Here is a 20,503-nt window from a genome sequence, read left to right on the forward strand (position 1 = left end):
CTAAGAATTCAAAGAAGGGGTAATACAAAGCCATACCGACAACCACTTGATTTTTTTCCCCCTCTCAGTACAGTAGTCAGCTTCTTTTATTTCCTTTAGCATGGTCAGTACAAAGCCACACTTCAGAAACTCATTAGAGTAATGACCTTCAAAACAGCTAAAGACTAAGGGAATTTCACTGTGGCAAAAATTTAATCTAAAGAGCAAATCAAGAATAATAATGAGTAACCAACATGCAGATTTTTTAGACATCTGCCTTACATTTGATGTTTAAAAATTACCTCCTTAGCTTATTTAAAATCTGGTAGGTTGGAGAAAGCAATTAAAAAGTCGTTCCCTATAAAAAAATTAGGATGCCACAACAGTTTATGTTCCCTTTAATCCTCTGAAACAGTATCAGAGAGAGGTTTTCTATTTATTTATTACCAATCTGAGTAAGTCCAAACACTCTAAAGTTAGATCTAGTAAAAAATACATTTAATATTTTGTATGTACAGTTTAAATTTGTCCCAAGACACTTTTAGTTAAAATTAAAGACAAAATTGCACCTACACATAGACCACAATGACTGACATGAATTCTGCTATCCCCTTAACTGATTATTTAAATGGAAAAATATCCCACAAACACTATCAGCTACCCATATTTCAAAAATGAGATTCAGCAGCAAAATTATTGCTAGAAGCAATTTGATACTACATGTGCATTTCATTGAACCTGGCTTCCTCTCAGTCATTAATACTCCCGCCCCCCCCCAAAAAAACCAAAAAAACAAACAAAAAAAAAAAACCCAAAACCCAAAAAAAACCCACCACCAACCATGGATGTATAACCATGGTATAACCATTCTTTACAGTGCCATTAATTCTACAGGAAAGATTAAATCAGCTGCTATTATTTACCATTGTTCATTCTTTGAACGCATCACTTCTACACATTCACACTTGGCAACACAGCACCTCTGTCACTAAACTCTAATTTTTCTTAGGAAGGACCATTCAGTCCTTTCCACTTAAGGACTTCACTCTCCCGAAAGCCTTCCTGTCCATGAAGACTTCAAGAGGGAGTGACTGATGCAGTCCTCCAAAACACTGACTTCAAAGTTTCTCTGGTTTAAAAATACTGAAAAGCCTTCCTAATGCAAACACAGTTTATATCAGAAGTACATTATTTTGTCAGTATGATTTACAGTAACTTTGTGCAAAGTAAGTTCCACTGGCAAGCTCACTGGTTTGCCACTATAAAAGTTAACTACTTATGCCAAAGCTTTCTCAATGAAGCTGTGGCAGAATAATTATTTAAAAAAAAAAAAAAAGGGGGAAAAAAAAAAAAGAAAAAATATTCATCCAAACAACTTAAATATGCAAACAAATTCAAATGGATATATAACCTCACAGTCTGACAGAAGGATAGGCAAGAATACCTACAGACTCCACGTCTGAAAAGTTATTATCATTATTAAATAACTTGGTTTTAAATTGTCTCTGCATACTGCCTCTTGGAAAAGAAACAAGCAGCCTTTGGCACTGAGGAATTCTCTTGTACTAGGGAGAACAGTAGCAACAAAATGGTCTAAGTATGTCAGATGTAAATTGCAGGTAAGAAAAATAATGAAACGTAGCTATGATTCATTCAAGAGCTTCAAGAAATCGTTTTGTAAATGCTGGAAATAGACAGAGGGAAAAGAAACCTGTCTTAAATCAAGAGAAACAGATAAACAGAAGTCCTGGTTGGCAAATGAATCCACTCATCTTTAGAAACTATCATCACAATGAAGTATATCAATACTTAAAAACACACACACAGAAAATAAAATAAAAATAATAAACCCCACATCCCTCCCTCCTTACAAAAAGCCCTGTTTTTTCTTTTGCAACAGCTATTAATATTTTTTTTAAAAAACACAGAACAGTTGCCCAAAATAATCTTACTGGTACATGAATCAAACATCTGAAAAATTGAATTTGAGACCTGTTGCTTATGCAAGCTGAAAGGAAGCCAGAGCTAAAATCCAAGAGTTCAGATGACTGGATAGATCATCATCTTTACTGTGCATATCAACTAACCTGCAGACTGATGATCTGCACCACAGAAATCGGAGGATGCACATACTGATAAAAGCCTTGCACAAACTGAATTCAAATAAAGATACAAAAACTGAAATAATTTTAGTAGCACTCAGTCTCTATTCACAGCATCTTGTAATTTTGACAGTTATTAAATATTGCAGAAATGAAGATACTGCTGCCCTGCTAAAGACGAGTTTGAAATTCTCCAGCAAATAGTTTAAAGCAATTCACTAAGGTAATTCACATATGTCTTTTTCAAGACATACTCCATGATACGAATGTGAAACCTCATGAGTAGGCTTCTCATTTGTGGAGTATTCACTTGACATTTCTTTTTCAGAATCTGTCTGAAATCCCCAGCATGAGCAGATCATATAGCAACATACAAAGCTCCTCCTGTCTTCAGCTGCATACAACTACAATGCTATCACGCACATGGCCTGCTGCAAAGAAAAGATCAGCTCTCTTATGAAACAGTAGCTAGAAAAGATGAACACAAGGTACAAAACATGATAGCTGGTAGACAGCAGACAACCTTGTGGCTAGATCACTGGTGCTGTGCAGTTTCCTCACAACTGAGGTGTCTGTTCAGCTAGTGGTTTGGGAATACTCATGGGTCTCATTGATAAGCATTCAGAATGCGGCATGTGCAATTAACTTTTTTCCACAGAGAAGTAGGAAACATATCACATTCTCAATGAAGTATTAATCAAACTATTTAATGAGCTACTAGACAGTACACAAATGCTACAATACTATGCAACAGCAGTCTAGAAAAGAGGAATTCCAATCCAATTTCAAATTAAAATAAGGATTTATACAGGCTATGTTTGATCTCAGTTATCAGCAGTCTGATTACTCGGCTTGCTTATTATCCATGCCATGGATGCAGAGATAGCTTTGATTCACACATGGTTTAACAGCTTAGGCACAACATCCTGTGAATACTGCTACACGGCTTACTAGCTAGCTTTGATCCAGAATGGCACAGACAAAGAGACACTTGGAGAACCAACTTAGCAGTGTTACAGAGGGCCAGCAAAGGTTCACCTGGAATCAGTAATGCTACACAGGCTGGACCCCGGCTGATTCTACACCTGCAGAGTAACAACCTCTGCATTTGCACCTCGTGCTCAGTTCCACTAAGCTCATTATGCTGGATGCAGCACTGTGCAAATATCGTACCTGTTGTGTAATAAGTTCTCTTACAAGGAGAACTTGCAGGCAGAAAGACCAAACAGATCTCCAAGAGCCAGTTCAAGTCAGCATGGCCAGCAACAAACTAGAATTAATAAGCTCAGTCAGAACCAAACTGCCTGTCAGTGAATAGCACTTCCCAGAAGCACAGGTTCCAAGAGGGCTTATTAGCTCAGGCACACGAAAAAACACATGGAGTTAGGCCAAATCCAGTGCTGTGCCAAAACAAATAAGCTTTCCTGGAGAGCAGAGCACCAGCAAAGCCAGCACAGACAACACATTAATGATTTTACAAGGCTCAGCTGATGTTCAGCAGGGACAGTATTCAACTGAAGTTAATATCCTCATCTGAATCGAAACTGACTATTCAGCAATACCAGTGTACCTGAAACGTGCTCTCCAAAGCATTGACATTAATGGAAAATGGGCATCAGGAAATCAGGGCATTCCATCCCTCCATTGCCTCAGACTAGAATGAATCAACTATATAAACAGATTTGTTAGAAAAAAGCCCCACCTTATCAGCTTATCTTCTAGCATTCTTATCCCATCCTGAGGTGAAGCAAGATTCTACTTCTGTCAGCTACAACACAAGAGCCTATTAATTGGTCTAAAACGACTTTATTAGCATCATGGAATATAAAATTATCATGATCATTCTTCCTCAGATCAGCAGTACATACTCTCCATAGAGTCCTTCAGTAGTCATTAACAGATAAAAATAATCCTAAACTTCAAAAGAGCACAGACCTTCACTTACTTCTAAATCAAAACAGAGCTCACCAAAATAGCAAACAAAATCACTTATACTTACTTCTTTTTTCATCCATAATTTTAAAGCAGTAAGTAAAGCCTTCACTCCTTGCACTAAATAGCTTGGAGGCTGGAAACCATCTTCCCTCAGTTCTAAAAAGGATACAGATACCAATTTAGAAACACACTAACAGTGAAAACAATAGAATGATACCTACTCTTCAACCAATAAAGTTGCCATTATGCAACAGCACTAAAAAGGAAAAATTGTGCAAGCAAATGAAGCATGACATCCTATATTTTTGTGCATACTGTAACAAAAAAACCTACCCAACCTTGAAGTGATTCTACGTAAAAATCTTCCTTTTTTTTTTTTTTTTTACTTATTCTTGTGTAAATTAGGGATAGTTTACAACATACTGAAGGTCAATTAGAACAAAACAGATCTAAAATACAGAACAAGATAAAACACATTTGAAGAAAGAAATCACTTTCATTTCATTCAGAAATATTTTAGTCAAAGGGGACCAGAAGGATGTGGGATGTATCTCTCAAGTAGAATTCCTATTGCTTATTCTCATCCATACAGCAAACGGTTCACACTAGCACACTTCCACTCCCCAAACGTTTTCTGTCACCCTTCCAAATATCACAGTTCTCCCTCACACAGTTTACATCATTTTTCCTCCCAAAATCAAAAGGGACAGGGAGTAGAAATCACTCTGCTACAGAAGATGCTCTTCTGAAGAAAGCTAGTGCTCCCAAGTGATAGCAATTCCTCTTCATTTTTCTCATTTCTTTCATGGGGGAAAAAAAGAAGGGAAAAGACAAATCCTGCATAAAGAGTCAAAAGTAGACTGCAACTTTCCCCATGTTCCTAACAAATATTTCCCCTTGTCAATAGCAAATGGACCAACACTAGAACTATTTGGCTCATTTTATTCCCTTAAAAGAATACACTAATAAAACACTATTCTTATGGACAATGTATTAGTCTGCTGGCAGAAAAAGGGAAGTTCTGTCACTAAACAGCGATTCTTCCTTCCAAGATGCCTCCTACTTGTTAAAGGGTACGAGGAGGAGTAGCAGGCCTTTCAGATGCAGCAGAAGTCTTTCTGCCCGCTAGCTGACTCAGCTGATAAAATTTTGAGAATGTAACACTGCACCAAGGCTGGATTTTTTAGCTGCAATAGAAAAGACTGCATGACATAAGAGTAATCAAAATTAATGAGTATCGGATAGATGAACAAGTTACCTATTCTGAAGCCGCAAGAACTATGAAGAAAAACAGTTTAGGTGAATGCCATAACACTTATAGTATCATAAAACACTTCTTTCCAATGAGACGACAAAACCAAGATGTTTATGACTCTATTACCATTTTATAAAAAGAACCAGAAAGACACGTTGTGCTGATTTTGCTTATTGACCAGCATTTCACATGAAGTACTACTAACAACCATGCATTCAACATTTTACAAGTTGGTCATCACCATTACCTTTCACAACTGAACTGGTATCATCCCTTATTTACAAAACAAAGGATTCTGACTGGTCAACACCTAATTCACATGAGTCTTGATGCCAAAACCCAACATAATCTTCACTCTAGCCATGGAAACCTCAATTTTGATTTTTTTTACGATGGGTTTACAGATCATAGCATTGTTCTGCAACAGAGTATCTGTTAAGCCATAGATTAAAAACAGCATGAGAATAAGCTTCATACCCCTCCCCTAAGACACAAGTCACAAGAGGTTCCTAGTCTATGTACTCAAGGAGTCATGGGGTAAAAAGGGGAGGGAGAAGCAGGGGAGAATGGACACAGGGCATGGCTCAGTTAGCTAGATGATTTAGAAACATATATCCCACTGATTTTCTAGCAGGAATACAGCTCCTATGTCTTCTGATGAGTTTATAAATTTTAAATATGCAGGTATGAGACCAACCAAAGCAAGCTGTCAAGAAGAAAATATTCTTTTTTTTGGAAGGAAAAATTTTCTGCAAGTTTGTTCTATTTGGTAAGATTTCTGAGTTGCTTTAGGTTCATCCAGAACATTGAAATGCTCATTTAGGAAACAAGGGTTGTTCAATGTCTTCATTTGCTGAAAGGAGAAAAGATCATTTTCTGTAACTGTAACTGCTTTCATATTAGAAAAAGGTTACGTGAGATTCTGATCTTTTCCAAAGCAGAAACTGAATTCGGCAGCCTCCTTTGAAGGTTGATTTCTCTCCTTTGAAATACATGATTTGGAATATGACATTTATTATTAAGATTAAATAGAGCAGGCAGAGGGCAAAATATATGAGGAAAAGAAGGCGAAGTCAGACAGGCACTCTCTCAAGCTCAATTATACAGGGGTACAGATATAGGAACTGCAGGACTAGATGAAGACGTCTGGAAAGGACCAGCAACTATCAAGAACAAGAGGCTGCTGAGATGTCGACTGATAAGCACTGATATAAATGATTTAACGCAGCTCATAGGAACTGATGCATCTTTCCTACAAAAGCCCTCAGACACCTCTCCCTTCTCCGCAAAGAGCGGAGGACAAAGCAGGTTGACTGAAAAGGTCAAAGAAAATTGTAGAAGTGCAAGAAAGCCTCTTCATTCAGCTGTGAAGCCACCAAGAAGAAACCCACAGATATAAGTTAGTGGGATCATTTAGAGAGTCATTTGCTGAAAGAAAGAGAGAAAGGCTGCCAAAGAGCACTCAAAGATCTTAAATGATATGGAAGAAGCCCGAGTGAAAAACTGATGCCATTGAAATAAGTTTCCTACCTGCCTTAACGAGGTCTTTTCAGATAATGGCAAATTAATCCTGTTTGGCTAGTAGTATAATTGCACTGTGCCAGGATCTCACATACTCTGTCTTGATAATCTAGAATATTTTCACTGACCAGATACATCATCAGCATTGGATGAAAAACACTAATAAAATAGTTCCAGCAGCTTGCTCCAAAGTGTTAGTTACACACATCACCAAGTGCACTAGGATTTCTGCACAGTGTAAGTTACCCTAGAAACCTTTAATCACCAAACTAGTTTTCAGAAAGACAGTAAATATCTTGGTTTTAGTAAATAACTAAAACCAAGAACTGCTGGATCTAGAACTGTCACAGTGCAGCATTCACTAAAATCTGGTTAAAAAAATAATGTCACTTTCCTGAAAAAAGGAATTCAAGTCTGGTTTTCCAGCTTAAAAGTTTTATCTGTTCACACAACAGCAGTATAATTTTATCTATTATCAGTGAAGGGCAGGGTGGGGAACCGCACATACATGTGTATCTCTTAAAACAAAAGAAGGATTACCTTTCAATGTTTCCAGTAAGTTTTTGGCCACAAACCAACAGATGGCTTCAAAGAAAGGAAATTTGAAAAGATCTGGGGTTTTTAGCCTCTTCTCCATTTCATAACACCTGTATAAATAGAAACATCACAAAATGTGAATATTTTAATTATCAAATTCACTATTCAGATATGTAATCATTCAAATTGACACAATGTCCAAAATAAAATAAAATAACCATGGCCATGATAAATAAAAGAAGTCAAGTACCACATAGTTAAATCCCAACAAGACCACAGACAAGATTGAACTCTGGTCTCATCCAGGCTCTGACCTTATCAAGTTTGACTGCGGCACTTCTAAGAATAAAGTTGGACTTCATAAAACTAGGATACAAACCCAATGTGTGATCTTTTAACAGATGGAATTTTATCAGGATTCCACTGTAATAAATAAAAACAATATGTTTAGAAGACAGCTCCACATCTTGGACAAAAACTAAATACAGCTGCCCTTAGAGCAATGCTGACTTGAGGACGCTCATTTCAACTCAGTGTTGCACACCTGGGCTTGCTCAGTTTTGTTTTACTTACTTATACTAATCTCCAAAGTAGAGTTTTTATTTCCTTTTTTTTTTTTTTTCCTTTTATTCACTTAAGTTCTTGCATACCCTTCATTTTGCTTTTGAAACAAACTTTGCAGAAGTGAAATAAGAGTATGTGCTTGATACAGTCTAACTGAAAATGTAACTATTGTCTGAGAGCCTGTACCGATTTGATCCTGGTTAAGAGCATGAAGAAAAATATCTATTAAAAGAATATCCTACTTAATGAGGAAAAGGTATAGGAAGAGCTGAGACTAACCTGAGCTGCATGCCAATATTGAGGTTGTGCAAAAAGTTTCCTCCAAAAGCCATACAATCCTGAGATGTGAGCACAGCGTGAATCCAGCCTGAAATGACAGAATTTGAAACTTAATACATACATATAAATTATTCTAAGACTGTTTTTAAATACATATATAAGTAAAAATGCTGTACCTGGAAACAAAAAAGCAAACAAATTTGTATTCTGTGCTAGGAACAAGTAATCTAAATTTTAACAACATGTAAATTGCAGTGTTTCAGAAATCTAGTGGAACTGTAGTTTTCTGAAGGAGTTCAGATGCATGCACACGGGTGATCTTTTGACAAAAGATGAGTTGGCCACATGACTAGCTCATGGTTTGACTGAGTGAGGGCAAAATGTACAAACACAGGAAGCTCCCCAACTTGAGGCAAGATCAGACCAAATCACAAGCAACTATGTATTGCCAACCACCATTAAATCAATGCCCTAATTCAGTTAAGAACAATCAGTTCTAGTTGTTGTGGTACCACATGTGAAAAGACCTGAAATCTAGCAACAACGCTGACTAAGCAACATGCCGACTGTGTAGCCTGGGAAGGAAGTAAGTTACAGAATGTTATCTGAGAGAATGTAGAATACAATGGCACAGGCAACCTAAGGGTTTTTTTTTTAATTAATATTAGACATTGTTCAGGTTTACTTCTGTTCTTTGAGAAGTGCAGTGCAATGAAGATTGCCTTGTATTACCAGCTGCATTTTGCATTTGTTAATACGGTTTCAATTTTTCACTCTTACCATCATCGTCACAGTAGATGAATACCTTTGACTCTCCAAGGAATATGCGTATTTCAATCCTTTAAACACACATCTCCCCAGACACTGACAAAACTGACAACAAAGCCTCCTCACTGTTGTATCAACACCAAGGATTTTTATGGCATACCTGTATCAACTAAAGGATTTAATCTTTTTTTTTTTTTTTTACATTCCTACTTGCTATTTTTATGCTGTAGTTTCGATCAAGGTCTATGTAACAAGGCAAGAAAACTTGGTGTAGACCACACAGAGTATCTTGAATAATATTTAAATAACTCTCAAGAGCCTCCCAGTAGGTGCTATTCATCTACATGCAGCATTAATTTTAAATCAGAAGTCTACTCTGAACATATTTCAGAGATTATAAAATAATTATGACATCCACTAGCATCAGTGCAAGCAGGAACAGCAAAAGTGGTTTTCAGCAGAGATCAGGTTTTTTTTTTTTAAAGCCTTTAATCAGTCTTACAGAACTTCCCATTTTTTAAACACCTGTCTTGAAACCTAGTTTAATTTATTGGTTCTTACACTATGCTCCACTATATGTATATGAATATTTTATGTGTGTATACACATACACACATACGTGTATACACACATTTACATTAAAAAGTACCTTTTTTTGTATACACACAAATACACATATACATTAGAAATTATCATTTTATGATACTCTTCTTTTTGGCCACATTATAGTAAGAGCTCAGATTTAGTTACTGCTTCCCAAGTAATCAGCTATTTTCAAAAATCTGTGGGTCACAATAAAGTTCCTCATTCTGTAGTTCTGCATTCTTTGTTCACAGATGTATGACCTTACGCTTAGATAAATGGAAAATTAATATACTCTCTTGCCAAAAATATACGGTTTTAAAAAACTCTAGGTGTTCAGAAATGTTAAGTGCATATATAGCTCCTTACCATGTAGTATTTATTCTGCACAGGCCATGAAATAGAACAGTAAACACTAAACCTCACAGGTAGAGAACTGAGCTATGAGAAAAATGTAGTAGTCTGTCCAGGAAGTCCATGACAGAACAAGGTACTGAACATAATCTTCAAGGCTTATTTCAGAAGCAGAATCGTGCACCATTTTCCTTCTCCATGTATTTAAAGCTTCCTCCCTCCAAAAAGGGAAGATAGTACCCAGTACAAATCTTTAATAATAGAATAATAAAAAGTATTTATATGGATGGGCTGGATAAGTGAAATACAAGAAATTAACTGGCACTTGCTTTATTGGTAAAATATGGTTTGATTTATTAAAGACTTACTTGGGAGTTTGGAGGGGGTGAGGGTGGTGTGTTTTGTTTGGAGGATTTTTCTGTGGGTTTTTTAAATAGATAAAGAAGTTTAATTGTCTTGGTGTTTCTAGTTTCTTAAAAATGTACTGTAATTTATCAGATGCTATTAGGTGACAGTTACAAGAAATGTTAAAGAAAATCAGAAAAGATCATGCCGCTGCATCATTTTTAAAGGAAGCTGCTGAAATGAATTTATGAACTCTACAGTTTCATAAACTACATCTACAAATATCCTTTTATTTTTAATAAAAGGAATTAACACATGAATTCAATTACATATTCTTCAATTTTATTTAGGGACACATTCATTTTGATTCAGAGAGTCTCCACAGGCTCCATCACAGTTTAGATTTCCTGCTGACAGAAAACAAAAAATGAGGGGGAGAAGGGGAACCAACCCCAACACTTTTATTTTTAATCCTCCAGCCTACAGCATAAGAAGTTTATGTGATGTTTTTGTAATGATTTTGCCTAGTAGGTCTTACAATATTCAAAAGCTGTAAAACCAAAAAAATTGTAGTATAAAATTAAGATAAGAATTCGGTCTGAATAGCTATCAAATGGTGAAAAATGTGTGTTCTATGAATTGGAACTATTTCCCTGATACCCAAATTAAGCTTTAATTTGTTGTCTTATAATTGGGTAACAAACACCCTTTCTTTCCCTGATAACTGTTATTACTGTCAGGCAAGCTACAAAGCTAATACCTTGTTTTGAAAATATAAATTTCTAAATTTTTTATTATTCTCTCTTATCCAAAATTTTAGGAGAAACCAAATGTTGATAACACAATCCCAGGTGATTAAGCATGCTAAGTCCTAGTAATAAGGGTAAAATCTTACCTGTTGGAACAAACAAAGTGTGTCCTTGCTTCACAACACATTTGTAACATTTGTCAACCTTGTCCCCAAAATATACTTCACTCTGGGTGACAGATGAACTCCAAGACTCATACAGAGCCAAATTTTCATCAGTGGGCTTGATCAAATAGAATATCTTCTCACCCTATTAAACAAAAATATCAAATAAATAAATGAATGTCCTCCTGGAGGCATACTACAACCTCTGAGTCACTCCTAATAAAGTAACAGATTGATCTAAATGGTAGGTATTCCATATTTCCACTACGGAATGCTGGGGTTTCCTAGCCCCAGTGTTTCACAACTGTAATCCACCAAAAGCTTAGTCACTAACCATTTGGTATCTTGTGATATAAAAACAGCAAATAAACTAACCAAAACTTTTCATTGGAGTATTAAAAAATTCCAGCTTTTATAAACAACACTCACATGTCAGATGAGAAAATATAAGATGAAACCACTTTGCCTCTCCTATGATGTGTACATGGTCAAAATTTGTGAGAAGAATCAAAAGTTGAGTATGCCAATGATTTTCATTCAATTCATTTTTTCATACTAAAACCTCACTATATCACCTACCAGTCTACTAAAATGATCAGTCAACCAATTACAGTCTAGAAGTCACCAACAGCATGCTAAAATAAAAGCATAAAAATGCAACACCAACAATCAGTAATTCACTTTCAAGCTCCTCCCTGGCTTTTCAACCACAAAATTTCATGCAGGTGATAATTCTGAACAGGTGATAATGCCATGGCAGAAAGCTGCACACTGAATAAGTTGTTTCGCAGAGTCACAAATCAAGAAGCCTTCGTACCCAGAGAACATGGTACCAAACTGATGTTCCTCCAAAATCGATATGAAAATCAGTATAGCTGTCCTGGACACCCATCAAGCAATACTTCTGAACAAAAGGCTTAGGGAAGACAGAATCATCTGGCCAATAATTTTCCACCCATGAAAGCTTTCTTGCAATATCTGGTACTTCCACTAATTCAGACATCCTTTTAAAACAAACAAACAAAAAAGAACCATAAATAGAATCAAGAGTAAGCACATCTCTTTTTAAATGACAGCTTTAAATTTTTGTTTCCTACAAAGTTATTACTTACGAATTAATAAAAATATTTTATACTCGCATTACATCACAGTAGCTGTCTACATAAAATAGGCAGCCTCCTATCTTTCCCACTACAGACATTATATTCCTACCCATACTGTTCAACTTAGTGAAAACCACTTCCTGCATTCAAGGAATTGAAGTCAATACTCACTTTGTGTCCGAGAATTCCAGGCTGATCACATTCAATACTTTTGGTCGGTCAGGATTTGTGAAATATTTAATATAATTATGGAGCTTCATTTTACTGTCTGCTTGTCTTGCTACATCTATTACATCTATCACTTTGTCGCCACCTGTGAAAAATAGGATGACTTTCTTAAACCTATCATCACAGATAAAAACAGCCAATCAAGGTGTTTAAGAGAAATTTAACTTTTTTCCAGCCTTTATCAAAACATTTCTGCACAAAAACTCCACAACTACCAGCGTTCTCTTGGAACAGAGACAGATCAGTGAAAACCAACTTTTTATTAGGTCTAACTTTAATTGCTATAATCAGCTAAAAGACAGAACTGAAAACACTCTAAAAATAAATCCTCTTTCCTGTGGTTAACCAAAAAGAAAAAGAGCAGTATAGAATGACTGCAACTGGTTTTAAAAAAAATTGGGTTTGTGGCTGCAATTGGAAAGACTAGCATAGAGACAGTTACCAAGGCAGATCTGTTCCTCACTCTTCCTATTAATCATCACCACAGCACTTGGATATTTAACACAAGGACCACTGAGAATTCTTTACAAATAATAAATCCTACTGCTCACAGCTTGTAATTCTTAGCAAACTGCACTAAACTTCTCCCATAATTGGTAAGTTTTTAACATTAAAAACTATGCAGGTACTCCTTTGCAAACATTCTACAAGCCCACCTCCACCCTCCTTACATACATGCGTAACTTTTAAGCACACAGTAACGTCATTGAATAAGTCATGAGTGTGCTTCATTTCTGAAGACAACAAGGATTGGTTTACACATCGTGTATTTTAAAGTGATACATCTGTAGAACTACACAAGCAAGAAGCAACCTTTAGCCAAGAGAAAGGACTAACAACAACATTACAATATCAATTGTTTTATGCCCATTTAGTTATACAAGGGTCAAGTTTGACAATTCATTTTGGAATGCTGGCATGTATCTAGACGTACATTATAAACATAATTACTTTAAAATTGCAAGTTAGTATCATCTTGATAAATTCCAGTTGGAATAGTATTGATTCAGTTTTCTTATTTTTAATTTCAATAATAGAAAGGTAAATCTGTGGCTTTCCAATTTTTGTCCTAAACTGGAGAATAAGACGACCAAGTTTCTGTCTGAATCTGAAGAGGTAGTATTCCAAAGGAAAAGATTCAGAAGTATCAAAATGATAATTACACTTCAAAGCAGAACACATTACTGTTTATAATCATCATAATGGAAACAACATTCCACATACTACATATTTCCTCTATTCTGGTGCCATTGTAAAATGCTGATAGGCAGAAAATCTACTTTCAGCACACATTTCATGAGGTTATCACAAGAACACAGACAAGGACATATCCAGACTTCGCAACTGTACTACATGTTACAGGAAATGTCATGCTGCACTTGGCTCAGTCTCTATTTCTCTGTACTGCACCCTTACATAAGGCTGAAACAATTACAGACTGTCAAGAGATCTGGTAAGAAGGAAATGGTCCTCAGGAAGCTCTAGTTCTCCCACCAAAGGAAGCCAAGGTAGGAAATTTTCCAGAAATAAAGATTTAATTCAGAAATGCCAATTTACTGAGCCCAAAACATTAAGTTTTGCAATATCCTAACCAATGATTAAACTTTATTGATCATAAGAGTGATTCATTCAATTCTCACAAAGAGAACAATCTTAAAACTCATTATACTTTATTGGTTTACAACATGTAGCAGAAAAAAACCGCAGCATTCCATGTTTAGCTTGGACCAAAACTAACATGCTTGAAAGTTGAAAAGTAAGGCTGCACTCCTACTACATATCTACCACACACATGCAAAAAAAAAAAAAAAACAAAACAAAAAAAGAGATAAAGGAAAAAAAAAACCACAAAAACCATAGCTTTAATTTTACTCTCTGCTAGTCTTCTGGTTAGAAAGAATTCAATTTAGAATATATATTTAGCACCCTGGAAGCTCTTATAATCATGCAAATATTTATTTTAATTTACAGACAGGATCATTTGTAAGTACTCCAGAGTGCCTCTTACCTACATAGCGTTCCACATCTAAAACGGAGAAAGTTGGCGGAGGAAGTCTGAGCCCCAGACCATCTAGTTTAGGAACCATAATGGGAACATCAAACCCATGTTTCTCCAAGTATCTTTGTGTCAGTTGGCTTCCATTCATTTTCAAAATGACTTCATCAGCACTGGTGGAAAGAAATAATGGAATATTAGCGGAAAAGCATCCTCCAAGCACTACTGAAAAAAAATTATGTCACAGTTTGGGGGACGACAGATGGGAATGGCTACATTTGAATCCAGAAGAATTAACTAAAATCAATTAAACATTTAACTAAAAGACAAAGAAAATGACCTCAACCAGCAAGGAAACGTTCACTGTCATGCATAACCTGGGAACTCAAAATCTTTCTATACGACATCCTTGGAAATGTTCAAGGCGAGGCTGGATGGGGCTCTGAGCAACCTGAACTCGTTGTAGATGTCCCTGCCAATTGCAGGGGAGATGGACTAGATGACCTTTAAAGGTCCCTTCCATCCCAAAGCATTCTATGGTTCTATGACTGAACGCAGTAATTTAAGAGCATGGGGAAAAGGAATTCTCAGAGAAGCCATTAAAGTACATTTTGGTAATAACAAACTCCTTTAAAGAATTGTAAGTCATTGTGTTTCCGTGAGATAGCCAATCACAGACAGCTCAGGATGAAAGTACAACCATGTTTCTCCACTTTCCTCGAAAGCATGTGAGAATGGATAAGCTACTGGCTCATATAAGTGTTCTATGTTATTTGGAATGAAATTGAGGGCTATTCCTGGACTAGAGGAATAGACAGACAATATTCTGACAGTTCAGGCACAAAAGAGAAAAACAAAAACCAGCCACTCTTGCTACAGCCCCCACTCCCCCACAAAAACAAACAAACAAAAACTCAACCCCCCACATCACCCTGTAGCAGTCCCGACAGGCAACATATCCCAGTGCAAAACCGAACAGAGGAACCTACTGCATGAAAAGGCAAATGTATCCATCTGAAACAGGGATGGGGCAGGGGCGGATTCTAAAGGAAGAGGAAGTTATCCTCAACCTTCATTTTCTGAAGCAGACAAATGTTAGTCACCTTCCCGAAGACACACTCAGCTGACAATGCTTCTTTATTTCTTTCACTGAAATGTGTAAGTAAGCTTCTGTACCTTGGGAAAGAGCGAGCCCGCAGCTGTTTAACGAAGGTCCGTGTTCCAGCCTGCACCGGTTTGGAACCATCATCCAACTCTGTGTAGTCATGTCTGTGCCAGTTCCTCCTCTTCTTCACTATAAATTTCAGAAGGATTGAACTTTGAATTAGTTAAATCAGATGGCTCAGATTAGCAGTCATCCCATCAGTGAGCCAGACTGAATCACATTACTGATTAACAAACCTTATTGTTTATGCAGGTGACACTCTACCTATCTGCAACAAACAAAATTTTCAGGACACAGGACAGTCAGCCTCTATACTTCTATAGCTCCTTCTATGTGAGAACCTCAGTGCACAGAATACAAAATGATATAAGACTCCATATCCAGTGTAGCACAAGTAAACAGCAGCGGCCTGAAAGTTGTCCAAATCTAAAAAGTCAGCAACAAAACTAGAAACAGAACTTTAATTCCCTAAAGTTCAGACTTTTTTTTTTAATAAACAGAAGAAATCATACCTCTTTAAGATCCATAGACTTCATTTTATGCATTCACACAGAATTAATAGGACCTAATCCCATTGTGCTATCTCACCATATGAGCATATCCATATCCAGTCTGATAATATTACTACTATTCACTACCACATGCTGTTCGAAACCAAACCACCTTTCTTTTATCCACTGCTTATGTCTCAGTTTTGGGTGTAAACTGTTTTGGGTAGGTGTGATCTTTACTATGCAAGCACAATACATATAACACAAGCACTGCACCCCAAAACAATCAACTTCTGAGTTGTCTGAAACTTTAATGCACTATCACAACATATCAATAAAGAACACAGGATAAATTAATGTTCTATTACAATTTTGGGAATCTGAAACTTACAGTTCAATAGCAACTAAATATCATTTTTAACAGTTCCCTATACTTAAAGGGCCGAGGAGAATGAAAAATCAGACATTCTCAAAAAAAACCCATTGTGTTGGTCTCCCTATGACAAATGACAGATATACAAAAAAACCAAAACCAAAACCAAACAAAAAAACCCCACCAAACCATTCATAGAATCATAGAATAGTTTGTGTTGGAAGAGACCATTAAAAGTCATCTAGTCCAACCTCCCTACAATGAGCAGGGACATCTTTCACTAGATCAGGTTGCTCAAAGCCCCCTCTGACCTGACCTGGGACACTTCCAGGACGGGGGCATCCACAACTTCTCTGGGCAACCTGTTCCAGAGTCTCACCACCCTCACAGTAAAGAATTTTTTCCTTATATCCAATCTAAACCTACCCTCTTTCAGTTTAAAACCATTATCTCTTGTCCTGTCACTACAGGCCTTGGTAAAAAGTCATCTTCTTTCTTATAAGCTCCCTTTACATATTGAAAGGCTGTATTTTAGAACATTGTAAGCTGTATACAGCCTCCCCATTGGAATTTTTTGACCTTAAGGGAAGCAGAGGACAAAGTGACTTATGATATCATGGTGAACTTACTGCCTGTCTTCAAATTTTCATTATTTCATGACAAATTATTTTATAATTATCCTGGGAACTACAGGCCTGTCAGCCTGACCTCGGTGCCGGGGAAGGTCATGGAGCAGATCATCTTGAGTGCCATTATGCAGCACGTGCAGGACAACCGAGGGATCAGGCTCAGCCAGCATGGGTTTATGAAAGGGGGATCCTGCTTCACTAACCTGGTCTCCTTCTATGACAAGGTGACCTGCTTACTGGATGAGGGGAAGGCTGTGGATGTTGTCTACTTGGACTTTAGTAAGGCCTTTGACACTGTCTCCCACAGCATTCTCCTGGAGAAGCTGGCTACACACGGCTTGGATGGGTGCACTCTGCACTGGGTTAAAAACTGGCTGGACGGCCGAGCCCAGCGAATGGTGGTGATTGGAGCCAAATCCAGTTGGCGGCCGGTCACGAGTGGTGTTCCCCAGGGCTCAGTGCTGGGGCCGGTCCTGTTCAATATCTTCATTGATGATCTGGATGAGGGGATCAAGTGCACCCTCAGTAAGTTTGCAGATGACACAAGTTGGGCGGAAGTGTCGATCTGCTGGAGGGTAGGAAGGTGCTGCAGAGGGACCTGGACAGGCTGGATTGTTGGGCCGGGGCCAACTGCATGAGATTCAACGAGGCTCAGTGCCGGGTCCTGCACTTGAGTCACAACAACCCCATGCAGCACTACAGGCTGGGGGAGGAGTGGCTGGAGAGCTGCCTGGCAGAAAAGGACCTGGGGGTGTTGGTTGACAGCCGCCTGAACATGAACCAGCAGTGTGCTCAGGTGGCCAAGAGGGCCAATGGCATCCTGGCCTGTATCAAGAATAGTGTGGCCAGCAGGACCAGGGAGGTGACAGTGCCCCTGTACTCGGCACTGGTGAGGCCGCACCTCGAGTACTGTGTTCAGTTTGGGGCCCCTCACTACAAGAAGGACATTGAGGTGCTGGACCGTGTCCAGAGAAGGGCAACCGAAGCTGGTGAAGGGTCTAGAGCACAAGTCTTATGAGGAGCGTCTGAGGGAGCTGGGGTTGTTTAGCCTGGAGAAGTGGAGGCTGAGGGGAGACATTCTTGCTCTCTACAACTACCTGAAAGGAGGTTGTAGCGAGGTGGGGGTCGGTCTCTTCTCCCTAGTAACGAGTGATAGAACGAGAGGAAACGGTCTCAAGCTGCGCCACGGGAGGTTTAGGTTAGACATTAGGAAAAACTTCTTTACCGAGAGGGTGGTCAAGCATTGGAACAGGCTGCCCAGGGAAGTGGTTGAGTCTCCATCCCTGGAGGTATTTAAAGAACAGATAGATACAGTGCTTGAAGACATGGTATAGATGGACTTGGCAGCGATAGGTTGACGGTTGGACTCCATGATCTTAAGGGTCTTTTCCAACCTTGACGATTCTATGATTCTATGATAATGGATATTTCAGTAATTCATCTTAATCAACCACTCATTTTGTGTCTTCATTTATAAAGAACACAAGATCACTGCTTTGAAAGGAAGCCCTGGGTTGTATCATTTACCTGTTCGTTAGCAAAATGCACTTTGTAGCACTTTCTGTCTATACAAATACACCTGTATCTCTTGTCCTCAAACATTCAACAGGCTGAGAAGCCCTATTAAATTCCCAACAGGCGCCTCAGCAAAAAGGACCACCATCTCATCATCTGGCAAAGAAACTCCAGCAGTGCTGAACTTGCTACCTTTCTGCTGACTTAACAGCATTATCATCTACCACACTAAGAAACATACTAAGAGTACAGTAATTTTTAGGTTGCGTTTCGGTTTTTCCTAAAAAAGCCTAACTCCGCTCCATAGTATTAGATAGTTGCTACCAGAAGACTGCCCCAAGAAGATTTACTGAGACCAGATCTATAATTTAACTAATATTAAACAGAAATTTAGTTACATCTGCTGAGGAAACACAGAAGGGGAAAAGCTACTGTTACTTGTCAACACAAATTGTGTTTTACAGGCACATACAAAACAGTCTGCAATGCAAATATGACACCCAGCTAAACAACTGTATTAATACAAGTTTGAACTTTACGGAAGAGCTCATCCTTAAGTTTACCAAAGTCGCGATGCACCCAAAATCTAAAAAAAGTGCTAGTAATACTGAAAACACAGCTAACAGTAACAGGAAGCCAAGGACTTAAGAAAAAAAGTAGCTTCTAAAAAGAAAACAAAATGCTGCTTCTACAGAAAAAAACAGTGGGTTATATAGGAATAACTGACATCTTATAGTCATTACACATAAGAGGTAATTATTCCTATTGATAAGCTGTTTCCTACAGAAGTGACAAAACGTACCCTTTAGAAAACATTTAAGAGAAAAAACTGACATTTATAGCTATTTGCTAACCTGAAAACCAGTGCTGAAGCACCTGCTTAATGAGCCAACTATCCAAATACAGTAAAACGTCATAAATAATGAAGCTAGGTTTATTAAGTTTTCACAGCTATTTTCTCAGTCATAAATAATAATACAAGAAATTAGTGGCTAATACTAATTTGCAACAGAGTAGTTTCTCATAAATTCACTGCTGTTACAACAGCTCATTAAAATTGTAAGATGACAGAGCTGCTTAAGAGATTTTATAGCAGAAAGCCAACTTTTAAAAATCGCTTTCCAACACTTACTTAAAAACTAGAAATTAAAGTTGTTGTTTTGCTTTACTTAGTACTTGGCAACGTACATCATCCTTCCATAAGTAAGAGAACACTGAAGAACAGAAAACAGTAATGAAAACTTTTTCCACTTACGTATCTCTTAATTCTAAAGCTTTTATAACCCCTTAAAGACATTATAATAACAGTTGCAAGAAAAATAATTTAACTGAATGGATTCTCATGCTCAAATTAAAACAAAAAACCCAAACAACTACATAAGTTGAAAGGCACATATATAACACCTCCCCCTCCCAATCACTCCAAACTAGTGGAAGGAACTAGTGCTCACACTTTCTGTTCCTGAACACTGAGGCACAACCCACTGTGACAATAATAAAAATATACCCACCAAAAGTACACTAGACAGTTGCAGGGGGGTTAAGAAAAGGAAAGGAGTGTGCTGGAAGTTTTCAGGAAAATTAAGCAGAAAGCTATTTTTAAATTACATTCCTTATACACTCTAAAAAGTGGGCCAGTAACGGTACCTACTTTAGGCAAACACTTTTCCTTGCCTTCTCACACTACTAGTCTGTTTGCCTCAGAGGTCACATACTAGACTTCAAATGGGGACCATCAAGAGGTATACATCTGTACAATGAGGCCTCAAGTCTTGGAAGCAGTTCTTTAAGTGATTCTCAGTGACCAAAAAGGCAAGAGAAATGTTAGCATAGGAAGACTGAAAAATTTTGAGGAGCATATAGTAAATC

At 37.6% G+C, this 20,503-nt stretch overlaps 1 protein-coding gene across 2 annotated transcripts in view; it reads right to left on the minus strand.

Annotated features, from left to right (window-relative positions):
* Positions 1-20,503, minus strand: part of KDM7A (lysine demethylase 7A) — a 73,055-nt gene that overhangs the window by 20,732 nt on the left and 31,820 nt on the right. For both annotated transcript variants that reach the window (XM_087764975.1, XM_087764974.1), the window contains exons 3-10: positions 15,638-15,755; positions 14,474-14,634; positions 12,409-12,550; positions 11,952-12,138; positions 11,117-11,279; positions 8,173-8,260; positions 7,333-7,439; positions 4,081-4,172 (exon numbers count right to left, since the gene is read on the minus strand). In XM_087764975.1, the coding sequence (XP_087621101.1) occupies positions 4,081-4,172; positions 7,333-7,439; positions 8,173-8,260; positions 11,117-11,279; positions 11,952-12,138; positions 12,409-12,550; positions 14,474-14,634; positions 15,638-15,755 (1,058 nt within the window). The remainder of the gene's footprint in view (positions 1-4,080; positions 4,173-7,332; positions 7,440-8,172; positions 8,261-11,116; positions 11,280-11,951; positions 12,139-12,408; positions 12,551-14,473; positions 14,635-15,637; positions 15,756-20,503) is intronic.

This window comes from Nipponia nippon, unplaced genomic scaffold, assembly GCF_047370975.1.
Source record: "Nipponia nippon isolate SJK-2023a ecotype South Korea unplaced genomic scaffold, ASM4737097v1 scaffold_3, whole genome shotgun sequence".
NCBI classification, from domain to species: domain Eukaryota; kingdom Metazoa; phylum Chordata; class Aves; order Pelecaniformes; family Threskiornithidae; genus Nipponia; species Nipponia nippon.